This window comes from Trichoderma atroviride, chromosome 6 (assembly GCF_020647795.1).
Source record: "Trichoderma atroviride chromosome 6, complete sequence".
In the NCBI taxonomy this organism is placed as follows: domain Eukaryota; kingdom Fungi; phylum Ascomycota; class Sordariomycetes; order Hypocreales; family Hypocreaceae; genus Trichoderma; species Trichoderma atroviride.
Genome location: NC_089405.1, coordinates 855,912 through 873,200, shown reverse-complemented (window position 1 = coordinate 873,200; position 17,289 = coordinate 855,912). Strand labels below are relative to the sequence as shown.

The 17,289-nt window shown below is 50.0% G+C and overlaps 5 protein-coding genes across 5 annotated transcripts; 4 read left to right on the top strand and 1 right to left on the bottom strand.

The window, feature by feature from the left end:
• Positions 1-785: 785 nt before the first annotated feature.
• On the top strand, positions 786-3,156 carry TrAtP1_010905 (uncharacterized protein; the record flags this gene model as incomplete). Its single annotated transcript, XM_014092341.2, has 12 exons — positions 786-897; positions 957-1,280; positions 1,336-1,379; positions 1,443-1,653; positions 1,726-1,996; positions 2,051-2,156; positions 2,220-2,335; positions 2,387-2,543; positions 2,592-2,731; positions 2,799-2,902; positions 2,964-2,982; positions 3,045-3,156. The coding sequence occupies 12 exons, from the start codon at positions 786-788 to the stop codon at positions 3,154-3,156; spliced, it is 1,716 nt and encodes a 571-aa protein (XP_013947816.1).
• Positions 3,157-3,860: 704 nt separating this feature from the next.
• TrAtP1_010904 (uncharacterized protein) lies at positions 3,861-5,442 on the top strand. The gene is made up of 2 exons (XM_014092339.2): positions 3,861-4,369; positions 4,506-5,442. Exons 1-2 carry the CDS (start codon positions 4,216-4,218, stop codon positions 5,135-5,137), a joined length of 786 nt encoding a protein of 261 aa, XP_013947814.1. The 5' UTR covers positions 3,861-4,215; the 3' UTR covers positions 5,138-5,442.
• Positions 5,443-10,718: 5,276 nt separating this feature from the next.
• On the bottom strand, positions 10,719-11,069 carry TrAtP1_010903 (uncharacterized protein; the record flags this gene model as incomplete). The annotated part of the gene is made up of 1 exon (XM_066114897.1): positions 10,719-11,069. One exon carries the CDS (start codon positions 11,067-11,069, stop codon positions 10,719-10,721), a length of 351 nt encoding a protein of 116 aa, XP_065970994.1.
• Positions 11,070-11,228: 159 nt separating this feature from the next.
• TrAtP1_010902 (uncharacterized protein) lies at positions 11,229-12,121 on the top strand (the record flags this gene model as incomplete). Its single annotated transcript, XM_066114896.1, has 3 exons — positions 11,229-11,460; positions 11,944-11,971; positions 12,061-12,121. The coding sequence occupies 3 exons, from the start codon at positions 11,229-11,231 to the stop codon at positions 12,119-12,121; spliced, it is 321 nt and encodes a 106-aa protein (XP_065970993.1).
• Positions 12,122-12,195: 74 nt separating this feature from the next.
• Positions 12,196-16,632, top strand: TrAtP1_010901 (uncharacterized protein; the record flags this gene model as incomplete). The annotated part of the gene is made up of 1 exon (XM_066114895.1): positions 12,196-16,632. The coding sequence occupies one exon, from the start codon at positions 12,196-12,198 to the stop codon at positions 16,630-16,632; it is 4,437 nt and encodes a 1,478-aa protein (XP_065970992.1).
• Between the last annotated feature and the right edge of the window lie 657 nt (positions 16,633-17,289).

The following is a 17,289-nucleotide window of genomic DNA, read 5'->3' as shown; positions in this document are numbered from 1 at the left end:
GACCATCGACTAACTTGAAAAGAATCGTGGGTTAATATGATGTAACTGATAGGGCTCTAGAGACAGACAGAGCCTTAGTGATGTAATGCAAACTTCACGTACATGTCGCTTGGTTCTAATCCAAGTCACCAAATTTGTGCCACTGAATCATAGCATACCAGCTAATTGATGCATACCTTCGAGGTGCCAGGTGGGCATGCGAATAACTTTATAGCGAATAAATAAGCTTCCATCTCAGACTTTGGCGTTATCATGCAAATGGATATCGATCCAGACCCAAAGTTAAATCGCAATTTATACCTTTTTCAGGCATGGATTGAAAGCACAAGTGCTACCAAGGTAATGCGCAAACTTCCCGTTTCGGCATGTCGCTACTTACCTGTATCAATAAGCCAATAACTATGACGAGTAAGAGAAGCATCGTTCCAGCTGAGAGGGCAATCCTGCATCTCAATTGCGATTCTGCAATAAGCATGGTGGAAAATTAAGGTTGAGTCGAAGCCGGCTGCGGATATGCCATTCTTTAGAATGTGGCTGTTGGGGATTAGGGCTTGTCGCTTCGGGCTTCTGTACTGATAAAGCGAGATGCTTGCACAAAAGCTGAGGCATGAATGTTGAAAGGACCAAGCATTAATACGTTCTTCAATTAGAGTTTGGCTTAGTAAATACCTGACCTACCTGGATATATAGTCGTTCGTACGTGGCTCGGTCAACGTCACGACCCTAGTTCTGTAGTTGACACAGATTCGGACCGCGCACATCTTGCAAACCCAAAACCATCCGGTATGGACGACAGGCTCATTATTGCTGTGGACTTTGGTACCACTTACTCTGGCATTGCTTATTGCTTTGCCGACCAACGGAACAGTTCTCCCATTCCCATTGACAACTGGCCCGGTAAGCTGTTTTCTGTCTCCGCCAATATTCAGATCAAAATCTAACAAGCTGAATATCAGGAGCCAACGGCATCGATGTGCCAAAGATTCCCACTGTTATTTGCTACGACAAAAAAAACCCTCAGAAGTTTGTCTGGGGAGGGAGTGTAGAGCCTCATGCTGACAGCATATCTGGATTCAAACTGTTGCTTGATCCGTCGCAACCAAGGCCAGAATATGTCCCCGGAATCAACATTGCCAAAGAACTCCAACAGCTACCGAAATCGCCTATTGAGATTACGGCCGATTTTATTGGTGCCATACATAAGCATGCAATTGAAGAGATTAGCAAAAAGTTTCCCAAAGACTACGTCCAGTTGTGCCGCAAGGAATATGTTTTTTCTGGTATATTGAGACAGCGACCTGAGTACATAAATCTCTCTTTTAACAATGTTCACAGTACCGGCTGTATGGTCTGATGCTGCTAAACACGCTACATTAAAGGTAAGCTCTGGGTAATTGACACCATGATAAGATTATGAGCTCATATATTGATTTGGTCTATAGGCCGCTGAGATGGCGGGACTTACCCCGGTCCAACTAATCAAGGAACCCGAAGCTGCGGCATTATGGACGACTAAGAAGCTTGACGTCGCTATGAACTCTGGCGATGTCTTTGTTGTTTGCGATGCCGGTGGTGGTACAGTCGATTTGGTATCTTATGAAGTCGAGACCGCCAACCCCAAGCTGCAAGTCAAAGAAGTAGTTCCCGGCACAGGTCAGGCATTTATCTATCAAGCAACGTTTTACGAGGTGTAATTCCAGGCTAATTTTCAACATATCATCATAGGTGGAATGGCCGGATCGCTCAATCTGAACAAGCGTTTTGAAAGCGCCGTGGAAGAGCTTGTTGGCGAAAAGCAGTGGAGCGTGTTGCACTCCAACAAAGGCTTCCAGCTTGCATCGTCACTTTTTGAAAAAGAGATCAAGAAGGGATTCAGGGGAGACCCCGATGATGACTGTTTTGATGATGATGATGAGTTCTATGTTAACTTTTACCCGGCAAGGCTAACAGACAACCCTGACCGCGGCCTAGAGTCGAATACGTGGACAATGGTCAGGTACGTAAACGAATCCCGTTTCTAAATGGATGGCAAGTTCTTACATTCTGCTAGGGATGACTTGATGGATATATTCAATCCCGTCATTGATGACGTTCTGAAGCTAGTCGACGATCAAGTCGAGCGTGTCAAGATGAAGATGGGAGGACGAGAGCCAAAGGTCTGGCATTGCGCTTGCTATCAACCACGGAAAGAGCCAAAGCTGACTTTGTTGTTCTAACAGTACATTTTCTTGGTCGGCGGGTTTGGTAGCAATCGATATTTGATGAAACGAATCGTGAACAGATATCCGAGTATAGAAGTTTTACAACCTCCTGATGCTTGGGCTGCAATTGCCAAGTAAGCGACCCCTAATCTTGGAGAAGGATGGCATCTAATTGTCCAATATAGGGGCGCCGCGCTTTCTGAAACGTCAAGCGAAACTACTGTTACAAGTCTTTCAGCTACTCGTCATTACGGTACCAAAGTTCAAAGTCTCTACGATGAAATTCTAGATCGAGGAAGACCTTTTAAAGAGGGTATTGATGGCAACATTTGGACCGACATGGTAAGTACCTTTATTATGACAAACTGAGCCTTACTAAATAGAACGCAGATGATGTGGTATATACATAGAGGAGATAATCTTTCGAAGAGTTCTCGTATTCCATTCACGCTGCGCAGTTACTATTCTCAACATGATTACGAGACGGGGAATCTTTGGTTATACGGCAAGCTGTATGAATCCCAAGAGGAGTACGTATAAATAGCTTCTTGGATGTTTACTTGCCTTATTGACCACGTTGTTGACTGGACAATTCAGAACGGCGCCTCGATATCCTTCAGATAACGAGACCTTCCGTCTCAATTGCAAATTGCTCTGCAACCTCTCCAAAGTGCCAAAGCACCTGTTTGAGAAAAATATTAGTGAGTTGTGAGCACACGTATTTATCAAACGTTTGCTAACCATAGCTACCTACTTTGGCAGACAAATATGGACAAACATAGTAAGCCCAATCTCTCTCTTTTTTCTCTCAGGCTTACGTAATGGTACTGACACTCTGTTTAGCTATAGTCTTATGCTGAAGTTTGTCATGACACTTGAAGGCGCACTAATGACATTCTCCTTTGAAATTGATGGGGTTACATATGATTCAGTCGAAGCCAAGTATGACCCATGAGTCGAAGAGTATGTGCCTAGATTGTGATGGGAAGCAGCGATTTGCCGCTCAAGTTATATAGGGAGCCTATATATGCCTCTATACATCAAATACAGTCGTGATAATTTCGAAATAAGTTCTGTTTGCGGCGATAGACCGTTGGCAATAGTTGTCATGGCCGGATCTGTCTGTTGATGTATCTGACATGATTCCTCGTCTGGCTTGCATTTGGCTGATACAGGTGCCTGTGTTGACATGAAATCGATTGATCGAAAAAAGTGGCCTCTTAAAGCTGCAGCAGGCTTTAGATTGAAATGAGATGATGAAACGAGACATTTTCCACCTTTTCTCTCATGATTTCGGGCTCGCTTGAAAAATCCATTGCATTACCGGGTAGGTGCAGGTAAAAACACCGGCTTAGTAAATCTAAAACAAGCTTGTGCCATGGTGGGCTGCCACCTCTGTCTCGAGTACCTGGTTATAAAGTAAATAGCAGGTTCCAAGCACCAAGATATAGACTAGGATAAATGTAAATAGTTGGCAGTAAAAAAATCGTATCATCTACCCTACCATGGATTAATGCTGTTCACTGTGGTACAGAGTTCAGCGGATAGCTTCCAGAGCTCAGTGCTCTCTTCAAGGCTTACGTGGTCCGTGCGCCGGGCTGGTGCATCTCGTAATAGCGGCCCGGATCGCCGCCATGCACCGCGTCTGTCTCGTCTCTCGTTTTCTTTGACCTCGTCACTTGCATTCATCCAACGCCCATTTGCCCTTCTTCTTCTTCTCTTCTTCTCTTCTCGCGCACTCGCATCTTTTCGATTCACCATCAATTGTGTGCGCCCGTAACGATTGCGCGTCGACACCCCTATTTCTTCACCCTTTATTCTTCGAATCCCGCCACTACGGATTTTACAGCTACTCCTGCCGCTGTCTAGGTACCAGGTAGTAGCGCTGCTTCTTCTTCCGCTCCCTTGAGCCCAAATTTAATTTCGTCACCGCCAACTGCGCGCCATTCCTTTTCATCCCGACCCGATTTTTCATCATCGACTCTTCATTCTCTTTTTTTTCAAATTCAGAAAAATGTCCGACTACGCATCCCTCAAGGTGCCGGAGCTGAAGAAGCTCCTGGCTGAGAAGAAGCTGTCGCAGACCGGCAACAAGGCCGATCTGATTGCGCGCCTGCAAGAGGCCGACAAGAAGGACACCACCGCGTCGACAGAGGACAGCAAGCCTGGTATGTTGGCGACTGCGCCTTTTTCATTTTTTCTTCTTGACATGATTCACAATTGAATCCGATTGGCAAACGCCTTTTTGTCGCGCTCGGCATATCTTGGATGGGAAAAACGACACTAACGTTGGGACCTGCGCAGCCGAGAACAAAGAGGACGAAATCAACTACAGCGACGACGAAGCCGCTGCCGCGCCCGCCGCCTCAAAACCTGAAAAGGCACCGGCAGCAGAGAAGCCCGTAGAGAAGCCCGCCGAAGCGCCCGCCGTCGCTGAAGCCGCCGAAGAAGAACAGGAAGACGCAGCGAAGCCCGCCGAAGAAGAAAAGGCCGCTGCCGAAGAAGAGGCCAAGGAGCCCGCCCCGTCCTTCGCCATTGGCCTCTCGTCCTCCACCGCCGACGAGGAGCTCAAGAAGCGCGTCGAGCGAGCCAAGCGCTTCGGCACCGAGCTCGATGACGAGACCCAGAGACTGGCCGAGCGAGCCAAGCGCTTTGGCATCAATGATAAGGAATTGGCCAGCGGATTGGACGCAGCTCTGCCCGAGAGGTCGCTGAAGCGTGGCCGCGGCCGCAACGAGGGCGATGGCAACAGGCCCGGCAAGAAGCGCAGCCAGGATCGCAAGGGACCTTCTGGCAACGAGAGGCGCAGCGGCCGCAACAACAACAAGAATCAGGGTGGCAATGCCTCGGGCAAGCCCAAGTTTGGCAGCATCGTAGAAGATCCTTCTGAGCGAGCCAAGGCCGAGAAGCGAGCTGCCAGATTTGCTGCAGCGTAAGCTGCTCAGCTCATAGGCAGCTGGTTACTCAAGATGGAAGATGATGACTGGCAAAGATGTGAATTTAGCTGGACTGAAGCTCAAGAAAGGCAAAGGAGTAACTGAAAAAAAAAATGTTCAAGATCTAGGTTTATAATGAGAGCGTCTGGAAGGGAACGGAAGGTGGGATGGGATGAAATGGCATGTGTATCATACGAAAGCGCTTTTTCTAATAAGAGGCAAAAAACGGCGTTTTTTTTTTTTGGTTTTGAAACGATTTACTGCATTTTACCCTGATGATGCTGCTGCTGTTGGAAGCAAATGCCTGTCCATACCAGCTGTTGGCCGGCATATGCGATTCTGGGACTGTGTTCAAAGAGAACCTCGTAAAAGGAAATGATGTTGGCCTAGACGCCAATATGCACAAAGTAACAACCTACGGTAGAACCAATGCCAAAGAGGTTAATGGCCTTTAGGGTCTGAGCAAAGCTCATCTGCCAGCTTCTCATATAAATGAACCGCTCTAAATATCCATCAATCAGGTAATTACCCTTTCATTAGCAAAAAAAAAAAAAAACATTGTATTGAATCTACCAGCCAAGAAGAAGGTACTTTTGCAAAACAAAAAAAGAAAGGTCCATAAAAGGCCCTTCTCATCACGTCTTTCAACCAACAGGTGACAAACCTCTGTCTTTATCCAAGCTTACCGAGGTGGAAAAAAAAAAGAACGCAGTAAAATTATACCTCAAAAAGAGAGTATGTGATGAAAAGAGAGAAAAAAAAAGAGCGCACATTTGCATTCTGGCATGTAGGTATCATCACAGGTATATCATATCCTCCTTCCCTTATCCGTAACGAAACAAGAGAGCGAGAAAGAGATTTAGCATGTGCAAAGAGATTATGTACCTATATTAAATCACAATCACATTTGACTAAAAACCCGTGATCTCCGCTATATGTCCACATCCTGGCTCTCATCACACACATCACATCGCTTTTCCCCGCTCAACGGAGAGGAGTGAGAGCGAGAGAGAGAGAAAAACAAGAGCGAAATGAGATGGCCTCGACCGGGGGGCAAGGGGTCAGGACAATTTGTCCGTGACGGGTAGTCAAGCACGCCATCTTGATTTTGTGCATTTTGCTCCAAATGTGATGTGTCGCCTTTATAACGTTGTGCAAATATATCGTGATGCATACTGCCTACTACCTACTAGTAGTAGATACCCGTCGACGATGGTGCTGCTTAGCAGCGCTACTTTATACGGGAGCCAAATATAGTGTTGAAGCTAGTATTTGCTTCATGGGCCGTTGTGTTTATGAATAATCATTTTTCCCCTCCAGCAAAAAGAGAATGCTTACGCGCCCGGGGAATGTAGGTTGAAGGATTCAGCAGTAGCTGCTAGCACTACTATTGGAGAGTGGGTTTGACAAAAGGCCAATAGCGGCCATGAGATGTTGGAGATGTTGCTATAAGCATGTCTGCAGACTGGAGTGGGTATTCTCGGGAGAACGTCAAAGCGTCTAAGAGCAATAAAAGGGTCAAAGGAGGGGATGCTAGACGTTTCTCCTCAGCTGAGCCACTTGACTCGAGATTGGTTGTACGGACGATACGACGGTGATTCGTTGCGTATCGCTCTCTACTAAGAAGAAAACGAAGAGGATTCCCAGCACGCCTGCTGCATTCGAGCTCTTATTAGATCATCTGCAGACTAAGGAAGGGTGTTGATCCATTGTTTGAACAAACCAAGCTGATGTCTCGGACGATGCATCCAACAACATAACAGCAGAGGTCTGCCACAGAATATGCAGCAAAGACAAAGAATAGTCTAGTTCAGCATGTAGTCAGATATCAGCCGCTGCGTTAAATCAGAACAGAGGCCAATCACTCAACGGAACGGGCAACACCTTCGAGGTCGCTGCTCAGTTGATGTGTCATATGGATGGACCAACAGGACAAAAGATCCGTTTAAAGACTCTCAAAAGACCAACGCGCTAATCCCGCAGTTTGAACAATAAACGGCTGCCTGTGTCTGCTCCCCCTTCTGCCGTGAATCAAGCGCCCCAACCATCAACCACACCAAGGAGCCAGCTCTAACGGCGGCGGTCATCGGTCATCGCTTTAGGAGGTGAGACGAAGCAGAAAATTTCGCCTCGGCGAGCCAACATGCTAGGCTTGCTCCCCACGTGTAGACCCGTCGGTAGCATGATTCAGCGCTGAAGGGCTGGTGGTTGGACGGCCTTCATGACTGATGCTCCTCGGGGCCACCCTCCGTCACGTTACTTGGAGACCTTCAAATCCGGGAACCAATGGCGGCCGCGAGACCCTTGCTGAGCTAAACGAGATGGGGTCCTCACCTGGCGTCTTGCACAAATTTTGATATGGGTAGATGGGCAGATGGGGTGTGAAGTTGTGGAAGGACGACGGACGTGGCTTGATTCGCTACTCTTGCCCCGGGATTTTCTATCTTGGTTTCAATAGCAGCCTGCGGTACTCCATCCATGCTACCCACATGTAGTAGCAGCAGAAGTATAGGTATACCAGTTTGGTAAGTAGCTGTGCTTTTACCTGCCAATATTATGCCTTGCTAAGCCGACTTAAGGAGAGCGTTGTCAAGCCTCGGGCCCGGCCGGGAGTCCAAAGTACCCGGGTCTTGAGCCCAAGTGACCAAGTGACTCCGGCACAAAGCAGAATATAGGGGGAAAAGCCTGGCGACGTGTTCAATACATCACCATCCACGTGTGGGCAAAAGAGAAGTACGGCAAAAAAGAAGAAGGCAAAGAATAGGTATACCTACCACGCCACAAGCCAGCCAAAAGCAGACTGCCACCAGCAAAAACGGCATCGGCGGCGACCGCAGATCGGGCGATTCGATTTGGCACCCAGCCACAGGCCACCAGCCCCACAAACCGAAGCCACTGCGGGAACGGCCACGGCGGGACGTGCCACGTCAACAAGCCTCACTTTGTTCCAACTGTGGTCATGTGTGGCGAAGCAGCTGCAGCACCTCAATGCACATTGACGACAGCGCAGGGTATTCTTAGCACGCAGGTTGCCTCCCATCCGACGTCGTGATATCGCTTGAGCAAGAGTCTTTTGGCCTCTGCAGATGCCCAGCAGGTCGCATAGATGGTCCGGCGTCAGCAAGACAGTCGGCAATTGATAGACTTGGACATGGCCAACACATCCCGTCGCCACTAGCCTCCCATGCCAAGGGACGTGGTGTTCAGCTCCGTTGTGCTCCCCGAGCTGTTGGGTCGACCGAGACGGTCTTGTCCTCCCAATGCGCTGACAATTCCGGTATCTGCCGTGCTGTGTAGCGTCATGCTGGGGCCGGATCGAGGCCTGTTGTTGCTATTATTGTCATTGCATTCGGATGACTCTGATTTTGCTTCCTTATGAGGTAGGGTGTATAGTATGGAACAGGTAGACCTCGCAGTTGCTGTCTGCCTTGCGGGGGCAAACAATCAAGATACCACTCCCTGGATGGGATGCCATGTGCCCATTGAGCGGATTAGGTCGACACATTCTGCTATCCGAATTATCATTCAGAACATCTGTCAACATCTTTGCGATAGCGATTGATATCGAGTCAAGCACTGTCCGTATATTCCGCGCAGGCTATCCAGCTGAGCACATAGTGTAATTACCATGCTGGGGTATGTTGTTTGTTTGCTATACAAGTACAAATTAGCGATATGGAACAAGGCGTTCTGGCTATCGGGGTATCCTAGCTCGCAGGGGATAGCATGAAGTCGGAACAGTTGAAGATTGTGATTGGGAGAAAATATCAGAGCAGAGGCCAATCAAAACAGAGAGGCAGCCGCCATTCCATATTTCTGACGAATGGCCGTTCCTGGTTTCTCCAGAGGTATCTTCTCCATAGCGGGGCGTGCGTTCAGGAATAGAAAGTGGGCAAGTGAGTCTCCAGAGCTGGGACTCTGAGAGCCCACTTGAAGCGATAGACCCCTGGCTATTTGGCTTCCGCGGTGTGATAGTGGTGGTGCGACAATTTGCGGCTGGCTTCACCCGGTATTACCTGTAACGCGAGCGCTGTCACTGTGTGATGAAGTCGGAAATAATGAGAGAGAAAAAACTTGCCAGGCCTAGGGCTCTGTGGCTGTCACCAGCCTAATTTCCCCTTCCCCTTCCGCCGAAGGCCTGGTCGGAAGCACAGAGCAATTGCGTGTGGCCAGAATGCATGATGATCTACCAAGGCCCCCTCAGCGGGTTACATGCAGATGAGAGATGCAGCAAAGGGCCATGCGGGAGCACCCTCCAAAGGTGAGTAATGGCCGACATCTGTCCGTCTAGGCGTCCGCTCGGGGACCGTCGTTGGATACGGGCGTAGGATTCAGTGCTACACCGGGCACATGTTAATATCAAGCTGGTGGTGTCTCTGCTCGGGCAGCGGGCTGATTCTTGCCCGTGCCCAGCGACGCTTTGGAAGCGAGAGGACGTGAGAGAGAGATGGGCGTACGCAAGGGCAGAGCACTATTCGCACAAAGTAGCATTTGCTTGTCCGGACGGGGCCCCAGCTGGCCACAGAGAGGCTTCAGCAGATATCCGTCTGCAGCGACTGTTAGATATTGAAGTGGGTAAACAGCACACTAGAGAAGTTGGGTATGGCACATCTACCTGTATTTGCACTAGAGACCAAGGCAGACAAGCGTATCACAGGCCCTGAGCAAGAGTTTGAGCACAGAGATGACAGAATAGACGGCGTGAGATGGAGAGAGATGGATCTATGCGGGGCAGATGATTATGGACAGAAGGAGGTATACTTGGGGTTTGGCATGTGGAAATCGCTTGCGAGCATCGAGCAAAGGCACAGACGGGAGGACGAGAGAAAAGTTGGAGGCTGCGGTAATACCTCGACGTTTGTACCGTTACAGCACTGTTTGCGCCTCCTAATCTTGCCAGTATACCTGTTTTGAAGGTATCAACTGGTGGTACCTGAGGCAGCACATACGAGGCCCTGCTTTAGTAGCTGCACACCCATCTGTCGCCGGCCCTCACCATCTCTCTCACCATCCATGTCTGCAAAAATTGACGCCCACCACTGACGGCTGCCCGCTACGAGAAAGGGAACGGGCTAACGACGCAGATCGTGCGGAATGCTGAGACATGCAGACACCTCTTTCGCTGGATCGGCCTGTCGGAGTCGACGCAAATGAGACATGCAGGCAAGATATGTCTGAGACATGCATATATCATCTTGACCAGCGACAGAGCACAACGCTCGGCTGCGGCTGATGCCTGTTCCCCAAACGGGCGTAAGCGGCCGGTACAGGTCGCCGACCACGCCCATGAGCAGGAAAAGAGAGGAAGGGGATAGGACGTGGAGAGAGAGAGGACGGCCACTGCCCCGGCTGCCAACTCATCCTCAGCTCTCTTCTCCTTGGTGACGATGATGGTGACGATGGCATAGAGTCAACCTTGGGCCTTGATCGGCCAGACCAAGATGGAGAGAGACCATGTGCCAGTCTCTGCTGCTGCTGGGCAATAGCGCTCGTGGTACTTGATGCGATGCAAGCCTCGACCAGGCCAATTGCATCGCGAGGTCGACGCCGCGCGCCAATGAGTCTTTCGTCCTGCGTCGACCTAGTCTTCTCCGCCTGGAGCCATCAGGAACCACCGCAGCCTTTCATCTTCAACGCAGAGGCCTGCCTGGCCCTCAGACCCTCGGTGCCCCACCGCCCCGGGCGCTATGTCGAGGGTTTTGGTGCTTGGACTGCCAGGAACAGACGCCGCTCGCCCATTTGCTGCCAGGCCCTGCGTCCAATCGCCGCTTCGCTCTGCCCGGACGGCCTCTGGCGGCATGCAATAGGACGATGGCATCCCAGGCCGCGTTTTCATGCGCATGCGGCGCAGCTCCGGCAGCAGCGCAGTGCCACTGATCTCCCCAAAGCTTCTGGGGACCCTGGTCTGGACGACTTGCCCGTGCATGGGCATCGCACTGCCTCCGATCGGCCACAATTGACCGCCGCCCAAGCCCGCAGAACATGATTTTCTCTGCTCTGCGCATCTTGCAGTGGGGAGGGCAGAATGGGTCGCCAGACGCCCTAAGGCTCTCCAAGTGCTGCTGGTCGCGGCTGCAGCCGACCACTCACGATGCTCCATCCGGAGGCCTTCATGGCCCAAATAGGCATGCAGCCCACAAGATGCCAAATGCTCGCGTTTACAAAGTCTGCGTCTCTCTCCATCCGCCCCAAGCAGCCTCATCCACCAGCGTCCCCGCTCTCGTCGTCGTCTTGCAACGACTTCTCGTTGGTGTATCGCCCCGTGCAAGCTGGACCTCGTTTCGCCACTCCACACCTCTTTGCCACGCCCTGTATTCGCACAAGTAGCCAATCGATTCCCAGTTGGCGAAATCCTTTCCACGCCAAACGTCCCCCTGTTGATTGCTACAAGCCAAGTGCCCTCTGGCCTGCTATAGTCAATTTTACCTACTCACAAGCGCTTTCAGCAGCACTAAGCTACTCCGTCCCTAGTCAGCTTATTCCCGTCTCGGGCTGCGTCTCCACTCCTCCGGTCCTCTCTCAGTCTGCCGGTTTCTTTTATACTACCGGCACTCCATCGTTACATTGTTCCCTTTCCGCGCAGAATCATTTCTTTTTTTTCCCTTTCCCTTCACTTGTTCTCGAACAAGCCACACACGCTCGCTTTATCAAAGTCTTGGCAGAAGCTTCTTTTTTCGCCCTGAAGCTATTCAATAACAGCTCGTCCTAGCCGCCTAGAGAGACGGTGGTCGCTGGGTGCCGTCTGTTACTACTATCAACAAGGAGAAGAAAAACAAAAAGACCAAAAATATCTTTTCAAATAAGAGGCGTTGATCTGAGCTTGTGGCAAGCGGGGTAAGTTTCTTTTCATTAATCTGTTTTTGATGAGCCAACTTTGACCTGGGTTGCTGTTATCAATCTATATTCTAATTTGCACTTTGCAGTTACGTTGCATCTGCTAATTTCACAGCAGAACAAGCTTCAGCTTTTAGAAAACGTGTTTAGGCGAGATATGCGTCTCTATATATCATAAAAGGCATGTTTGGAATAATACAAATATCCCACGCGGTTGGAACAGTATGGCATCCCCCAAGGCGGGATACGGACTACCGACCAAGCCTACCGACGGCTTTCGAAGACGACCCGAAGACTCGAGAATGCTAAGTGGCATCCCAAAATCTACGTCCCGTGGGAACGAAAGAGAAGCCGACACGTCGAGGACAGCAAAGCAGGATCAATCACAATCCCGCGGCGCCAGTCGGGTCCCTCTCCCGTCTGCACCACGCCGTCCCTCTGCTACCCCAAAATTTGTCCCAAAGCTCGCTTCAGACAGGCAATCAAAGTCATGGGGCTCCGCAACTAGCTCTTCTGGCCACTCTCGGTCCCATACACAGACTGGATCAGGCTCGTCCTCGTCCAGTCGGTCATTCGATAGTGGCTCAAGATTGGGACAAAATGCGCCGAGACGGAAGAATCCTTCTCTATCACCCGATGCCGCCAACTTGCTTAGTGATTCTCCCAATCCCGGCTCAAATTCTCCTAAGCGCCAGTCCCAAGTTATAATAGACCCGGCACTTGGAATTCAGCTTGATCCAGATGTCATCATAAGCCCCAGCAGCATTTACAACGAAGAGTCATCGACCCTCTCCAAGCCCGTTGGCCAATCTCCGGTTATATACCCTGAGCTAGATCGATATCGTCATCACGTTCCAGTGCACAATGTCTGGAACAGGCAGATTGCGGACATGCCTTATCGCCTTGCTACGCACGACCTACCCCCGCCAACGCCTGGAAGCTTGCTCTTCTCTGCCAACAGCAGCGCCATCAGCGGCAGTCCTTCGACAGGTTTTTCTGTGTCTCCTGCTCCAGGGCCATATAGCCGAGACACCACGCCAACTTCAGTATCTTCGCAATCTCCCGGACTTTTTGTCCCTAGTCGTGGTTTTCCCCTGACTAAAACCCGGCAACACAGTCCTGCTCTTACTCGCCCGCCAGTGACTAGGCGAAGAACTGGGAGTATATCAAATGAAGTTGACCTAATAAGCGTTGACCCTCATGGTCTAGCTGCAGTTAGAGAATCACTGACTTCTTCATCGTCAAGCTCTACAGTCAAAGGGAGCGTGGTTAATAGAAGAAAAGAGAAAAAGGTTGGAAAAGTTCTAGCAGCACCTCCACAAAGCCCACCTCCCCGGAAATCTTCGCAGAAGTTCCGTACGAGCCAAGACGATGAAGAGCTTTCTCCCAGGCAGCGTCTGCAACAGAGAGCTCGGCCCATGGAGATGTCGCCCCCAGCAAAATCCAGTACCTCACCTCGCAGCTATCAGTCACCATCGCCACAAGCTATGCCTCCACGCCGGCCAAGCCGAGATGGAACTACTGATCTCAAGTCTCAGTTGTTCACGCCAATCCCCGTCATTCAAAGTAGTTTAGCACTCCGGGCAGCCAATATGGAGAGGCGTGATAGTGAATCTTCAACTCCTCACCCATCTCAGCCTTCAGTCTCGCAGGCCAACAAGAGTGCCTCGACATCAAATCTCCTCCCGTCTGAGCAACCTGCCCTATCAAATAGGCTGACGGGTCGGAGAAAGCTTAGCGTGTCTGGTATTGTCAAGCCAACTGAAACATCAACATCGACCTCGACTGCCAAGGCTTCGGGTTCTCGGTTTCCATTCTTTGGGCGTAAAAAGTCTGCTTCTGAGAGCATAGCAAATGATAGAGAGAAAAAGGACAAGCAGAAAGTGCCGAGAAAGGGTCCAGCGGCTGGCACAGGCCACGAGGGGTACGGGCGCATTGGTGCTATTCGACGGCGGAGTGGGATCATTCCCAATCCTCAATCATCAAATGAGAGCCTTGTCAGTGGTGACTCCTTCCTGGCTGATCGCATCAATCCTGTTATTATCTCAGGAGGAGCCATCGTCGAAAATCGAAACGCCAGCGCCGAGCTCCTCAGGTCAGAGAGCAATCTGAGTTTATCAACAAACGAACGCCCAAGCATTGATTCGATAGCAACTTCCACCATGTCTTCTGCTTCGAGGGATGTGTTAAGAACATCTCTCTGGCCTTCGGCCATCCCTCGTGGACCTCACAATACTCGGAGGCCATCTGATAGCACCGATACCAGTGGTGCGACCATGGGATCTACATTGGCATTCCGGCGATCAATTCAACGACTCAAGTCGTTTCCGGACAATCCTCTGCAACTGCCACAGCCGATAAACACTAGCGGGGCAATCTCATCGCCAATGACTAGCTTTGATACCAGCATCATGTCTGATGAGTCTTCCCTATTTAATATCCAGCAGCGGCCACTCCAGGAGTTGAGTAATGTCCCGCCAGCACCCAAAAAGCTGCAGAAGAAGCCTCGATCTCCAAGAAAATGGAATCTGTTTGGTAGATCCAACGCTCAACCCAAACAGAGAAAAACAAGTGAGACAGTTGCAGTCACTATTCAGCCTGTGGAGAAGAAGCCTGTGGCTTTTTATACCATGATGGACTCGCCTGAACAAGAGCCTGTAGACCTACGGGAACTTCTACGGGAAGCTGACGCCTACTCGCGCTCGCCTGCCAAGATGGGTACCCCTGAACTGCAGGCAGCTGAAGGGCAGTCTCCCATCTTATCGCAGTTGCAGCCTCCAGCAAACATTACACCGCAGCAATCTTTAACTGGTCGGGAATTTCAAGCCATGATAAAACCCGAATCCACCCTTCCACAAGCTGAAGGAGGAGTCCCTGCCGCTGTGACGCTGAGCTCTGGGAGGCCCAGTCGACTGCCTCAAGTGGGAAGAATCCCCCAAGTGGTGAGCAACCGTCCCGAGGCGGCCTCCCCTCGTAGCTTCTCACGGCCGTTTGGGCCAAATCAACCGCTGGCTTTGCATATACCTCCCACGCGTGGTTTAGGCATGAACACCAGGATGCCTAACTTTTCCAAGCCATCCACACCCATCCCGGATGCAAGCGGCGAAGGCTCAACCACCGACGCAGGGACAGAGTTTTCCTTCTTTAGCGAACCTAGACAGCACAGATCTCCCGGTCCTCCAACTACACAAGAGTTCTTGGCATTCTCTCCTCGAAAGAACTCCGACTGTACTTCTTCGACCGAATCTTGTGTCTACAGCTATGTAGAAGCGACTGCTGTTATCCCAAAGCCTGATGACCCACCTGCAGAAGACGAGGTTTGGGACGAGTATGATGATTTTCTGGGGGAAGAGGCTGTGAAGGATCGACAATCGACTACATCTTCCAAGGGTGTTCCTTTTCATCTCGAAACATATCAGATGAAGCTAATGAAGGGAAAGTCTCTCGAGTCTCCAACAATCGTCACTGATAGCCGCAAACTTTCAACTCTCTCAGATGCCCCAACAGCTTCCACTTCTTTTAGTGCTGATATGACAGAGAGAATTCGCAAAGCCTTCCAGCCTCATCCCAGCCCTACTGTACCCTCGCCGGTGCCAGAGGACGTAGAGCAATATCATGGCGGGCATTCAAGGAAGCCTAGCGCCGCCGAGACTGCTCGTCACAGTACTGTTTCTTCTCACAGGTCTATGCAATCGAGCTCATCCAACTCTTCAGATGAAGGAACACCTCTGGCACAGGTCAATCTTCGTGTAGGATCTATGACCGTTAGTAAATGGCTTACTTTTGGTCAAGTCCTCTTTAGCGATATTCGCTATGGGCTGGTGCGGGGCCAAGAGTCCCTTGAACGCCCTCAAGTCCTCGTTATCGATGGGCTCGGTAACGATGACTGGTCATTTTACGCTGCGGAAACATACTCAACTGCCAGCTTCTTCAACTTATCCCCACGTGCTCCTTTACCTGCCGAAGAACAGAGCTCTCCATCTCGCTATCCCTTGAGTCCACCCAACCATCATCAAGTACAATATCTTTCCCATCTTGATGAGTTTCCCTTTGATCCGCAAACTTTCAATTGCGTTGTTTATCGGTTCCCAGCTGCTGCCACAGAAGCGCACTATCAGAACGTCCTTTCTGAAGCCCGTCGTGTGCTCAAGCCGGGCGGATATCTTGAACTATCTATTCTTGACGCCGACCTCAATAACATGGGCAATCGTGGGCGCCGGGCCATTCGCCAGCTTAAGGAACGCATAAACGGAGCGTCTCCAGAAACTAATCTGGCGTCTACTGCCGATCTAATTGTCCGTCTTCTGGGAAAGAGTGGCTTTTCAACGATCAAAGCTGCGCGTGTTGGTGTTCCGGTGGCCAGCTCAATCACTTCCTCCGACGATGGCTCGCAAGGCAAAGGCTCAATCGAGGCCAAGAAGAAGAAGCCCAAGGATCAACCCAGCCTTGCAGAAATGATGCGAGACCATAGTTCAAATGCAGATGAGGGCATCACCAATATGGTATCCCGAGTGGGTCGCTGGTGGTACTCTCGATGCTATGAGAACGCAGCCAGTCATGCCTCTGGAAAGAGCATCTGGAACGATAAAGCTTTACTCAGGGAATGTGAGGATCTGGGCACCAGCCTTAAACTGATGGTTTGTTGTGCCCGCGCGCTTTGAGCAAATCTTTGCACATGATAATTTGTGTTTTTTTATTACGACATATACGTATTTGTTTCTTTCTATCTCCTTTCTTTTCCTACCTTTCCACTGGCATGTGGAAAAAGATTGGCATTGGAGAAAACAAAATTCCAAGATTGGAAAATAGGGCGCAAGCCTACCCTCAAGACTGGATCTTCAACGAGCATGATGTTACACCCATTCCTTTTCATTTTTTCTCCGACTGTTTCAAAGAACAACTTCTGGAGCTGGAGCCCTTAATAACCCGAATTCGATAATCTCTTCATTCTACCCTTTCAGCGAAAGAGCAACAAACAATATACATGCATGTAGTGGCTACAAAGCCTCTATCTAGCGAGCATTTGACATTCTCGGCTTCATTTATGTTGTTGATTTCCTTCATTCTGTTTCTTTTCATCCATCTTTATCTCGCCGCCGGACGGAAGATTAGCTGCCGAGCACACAAGACAGTTTTCTTTCGCTTGTTGCCATTTCTTTTTTCTCTTTCTTGTTTCTTTATATGTGGTATCAGCGGTTAAATCTTAATGGAAAGTGCTTCGTTGAGAAAGACGTTGACACAGATGCAATGGCAGGCCGGCGCACTCTGTCGATGGTCTTTTGAAATGAGTATCAATACTTCAAGAAGTATTGAGAAGA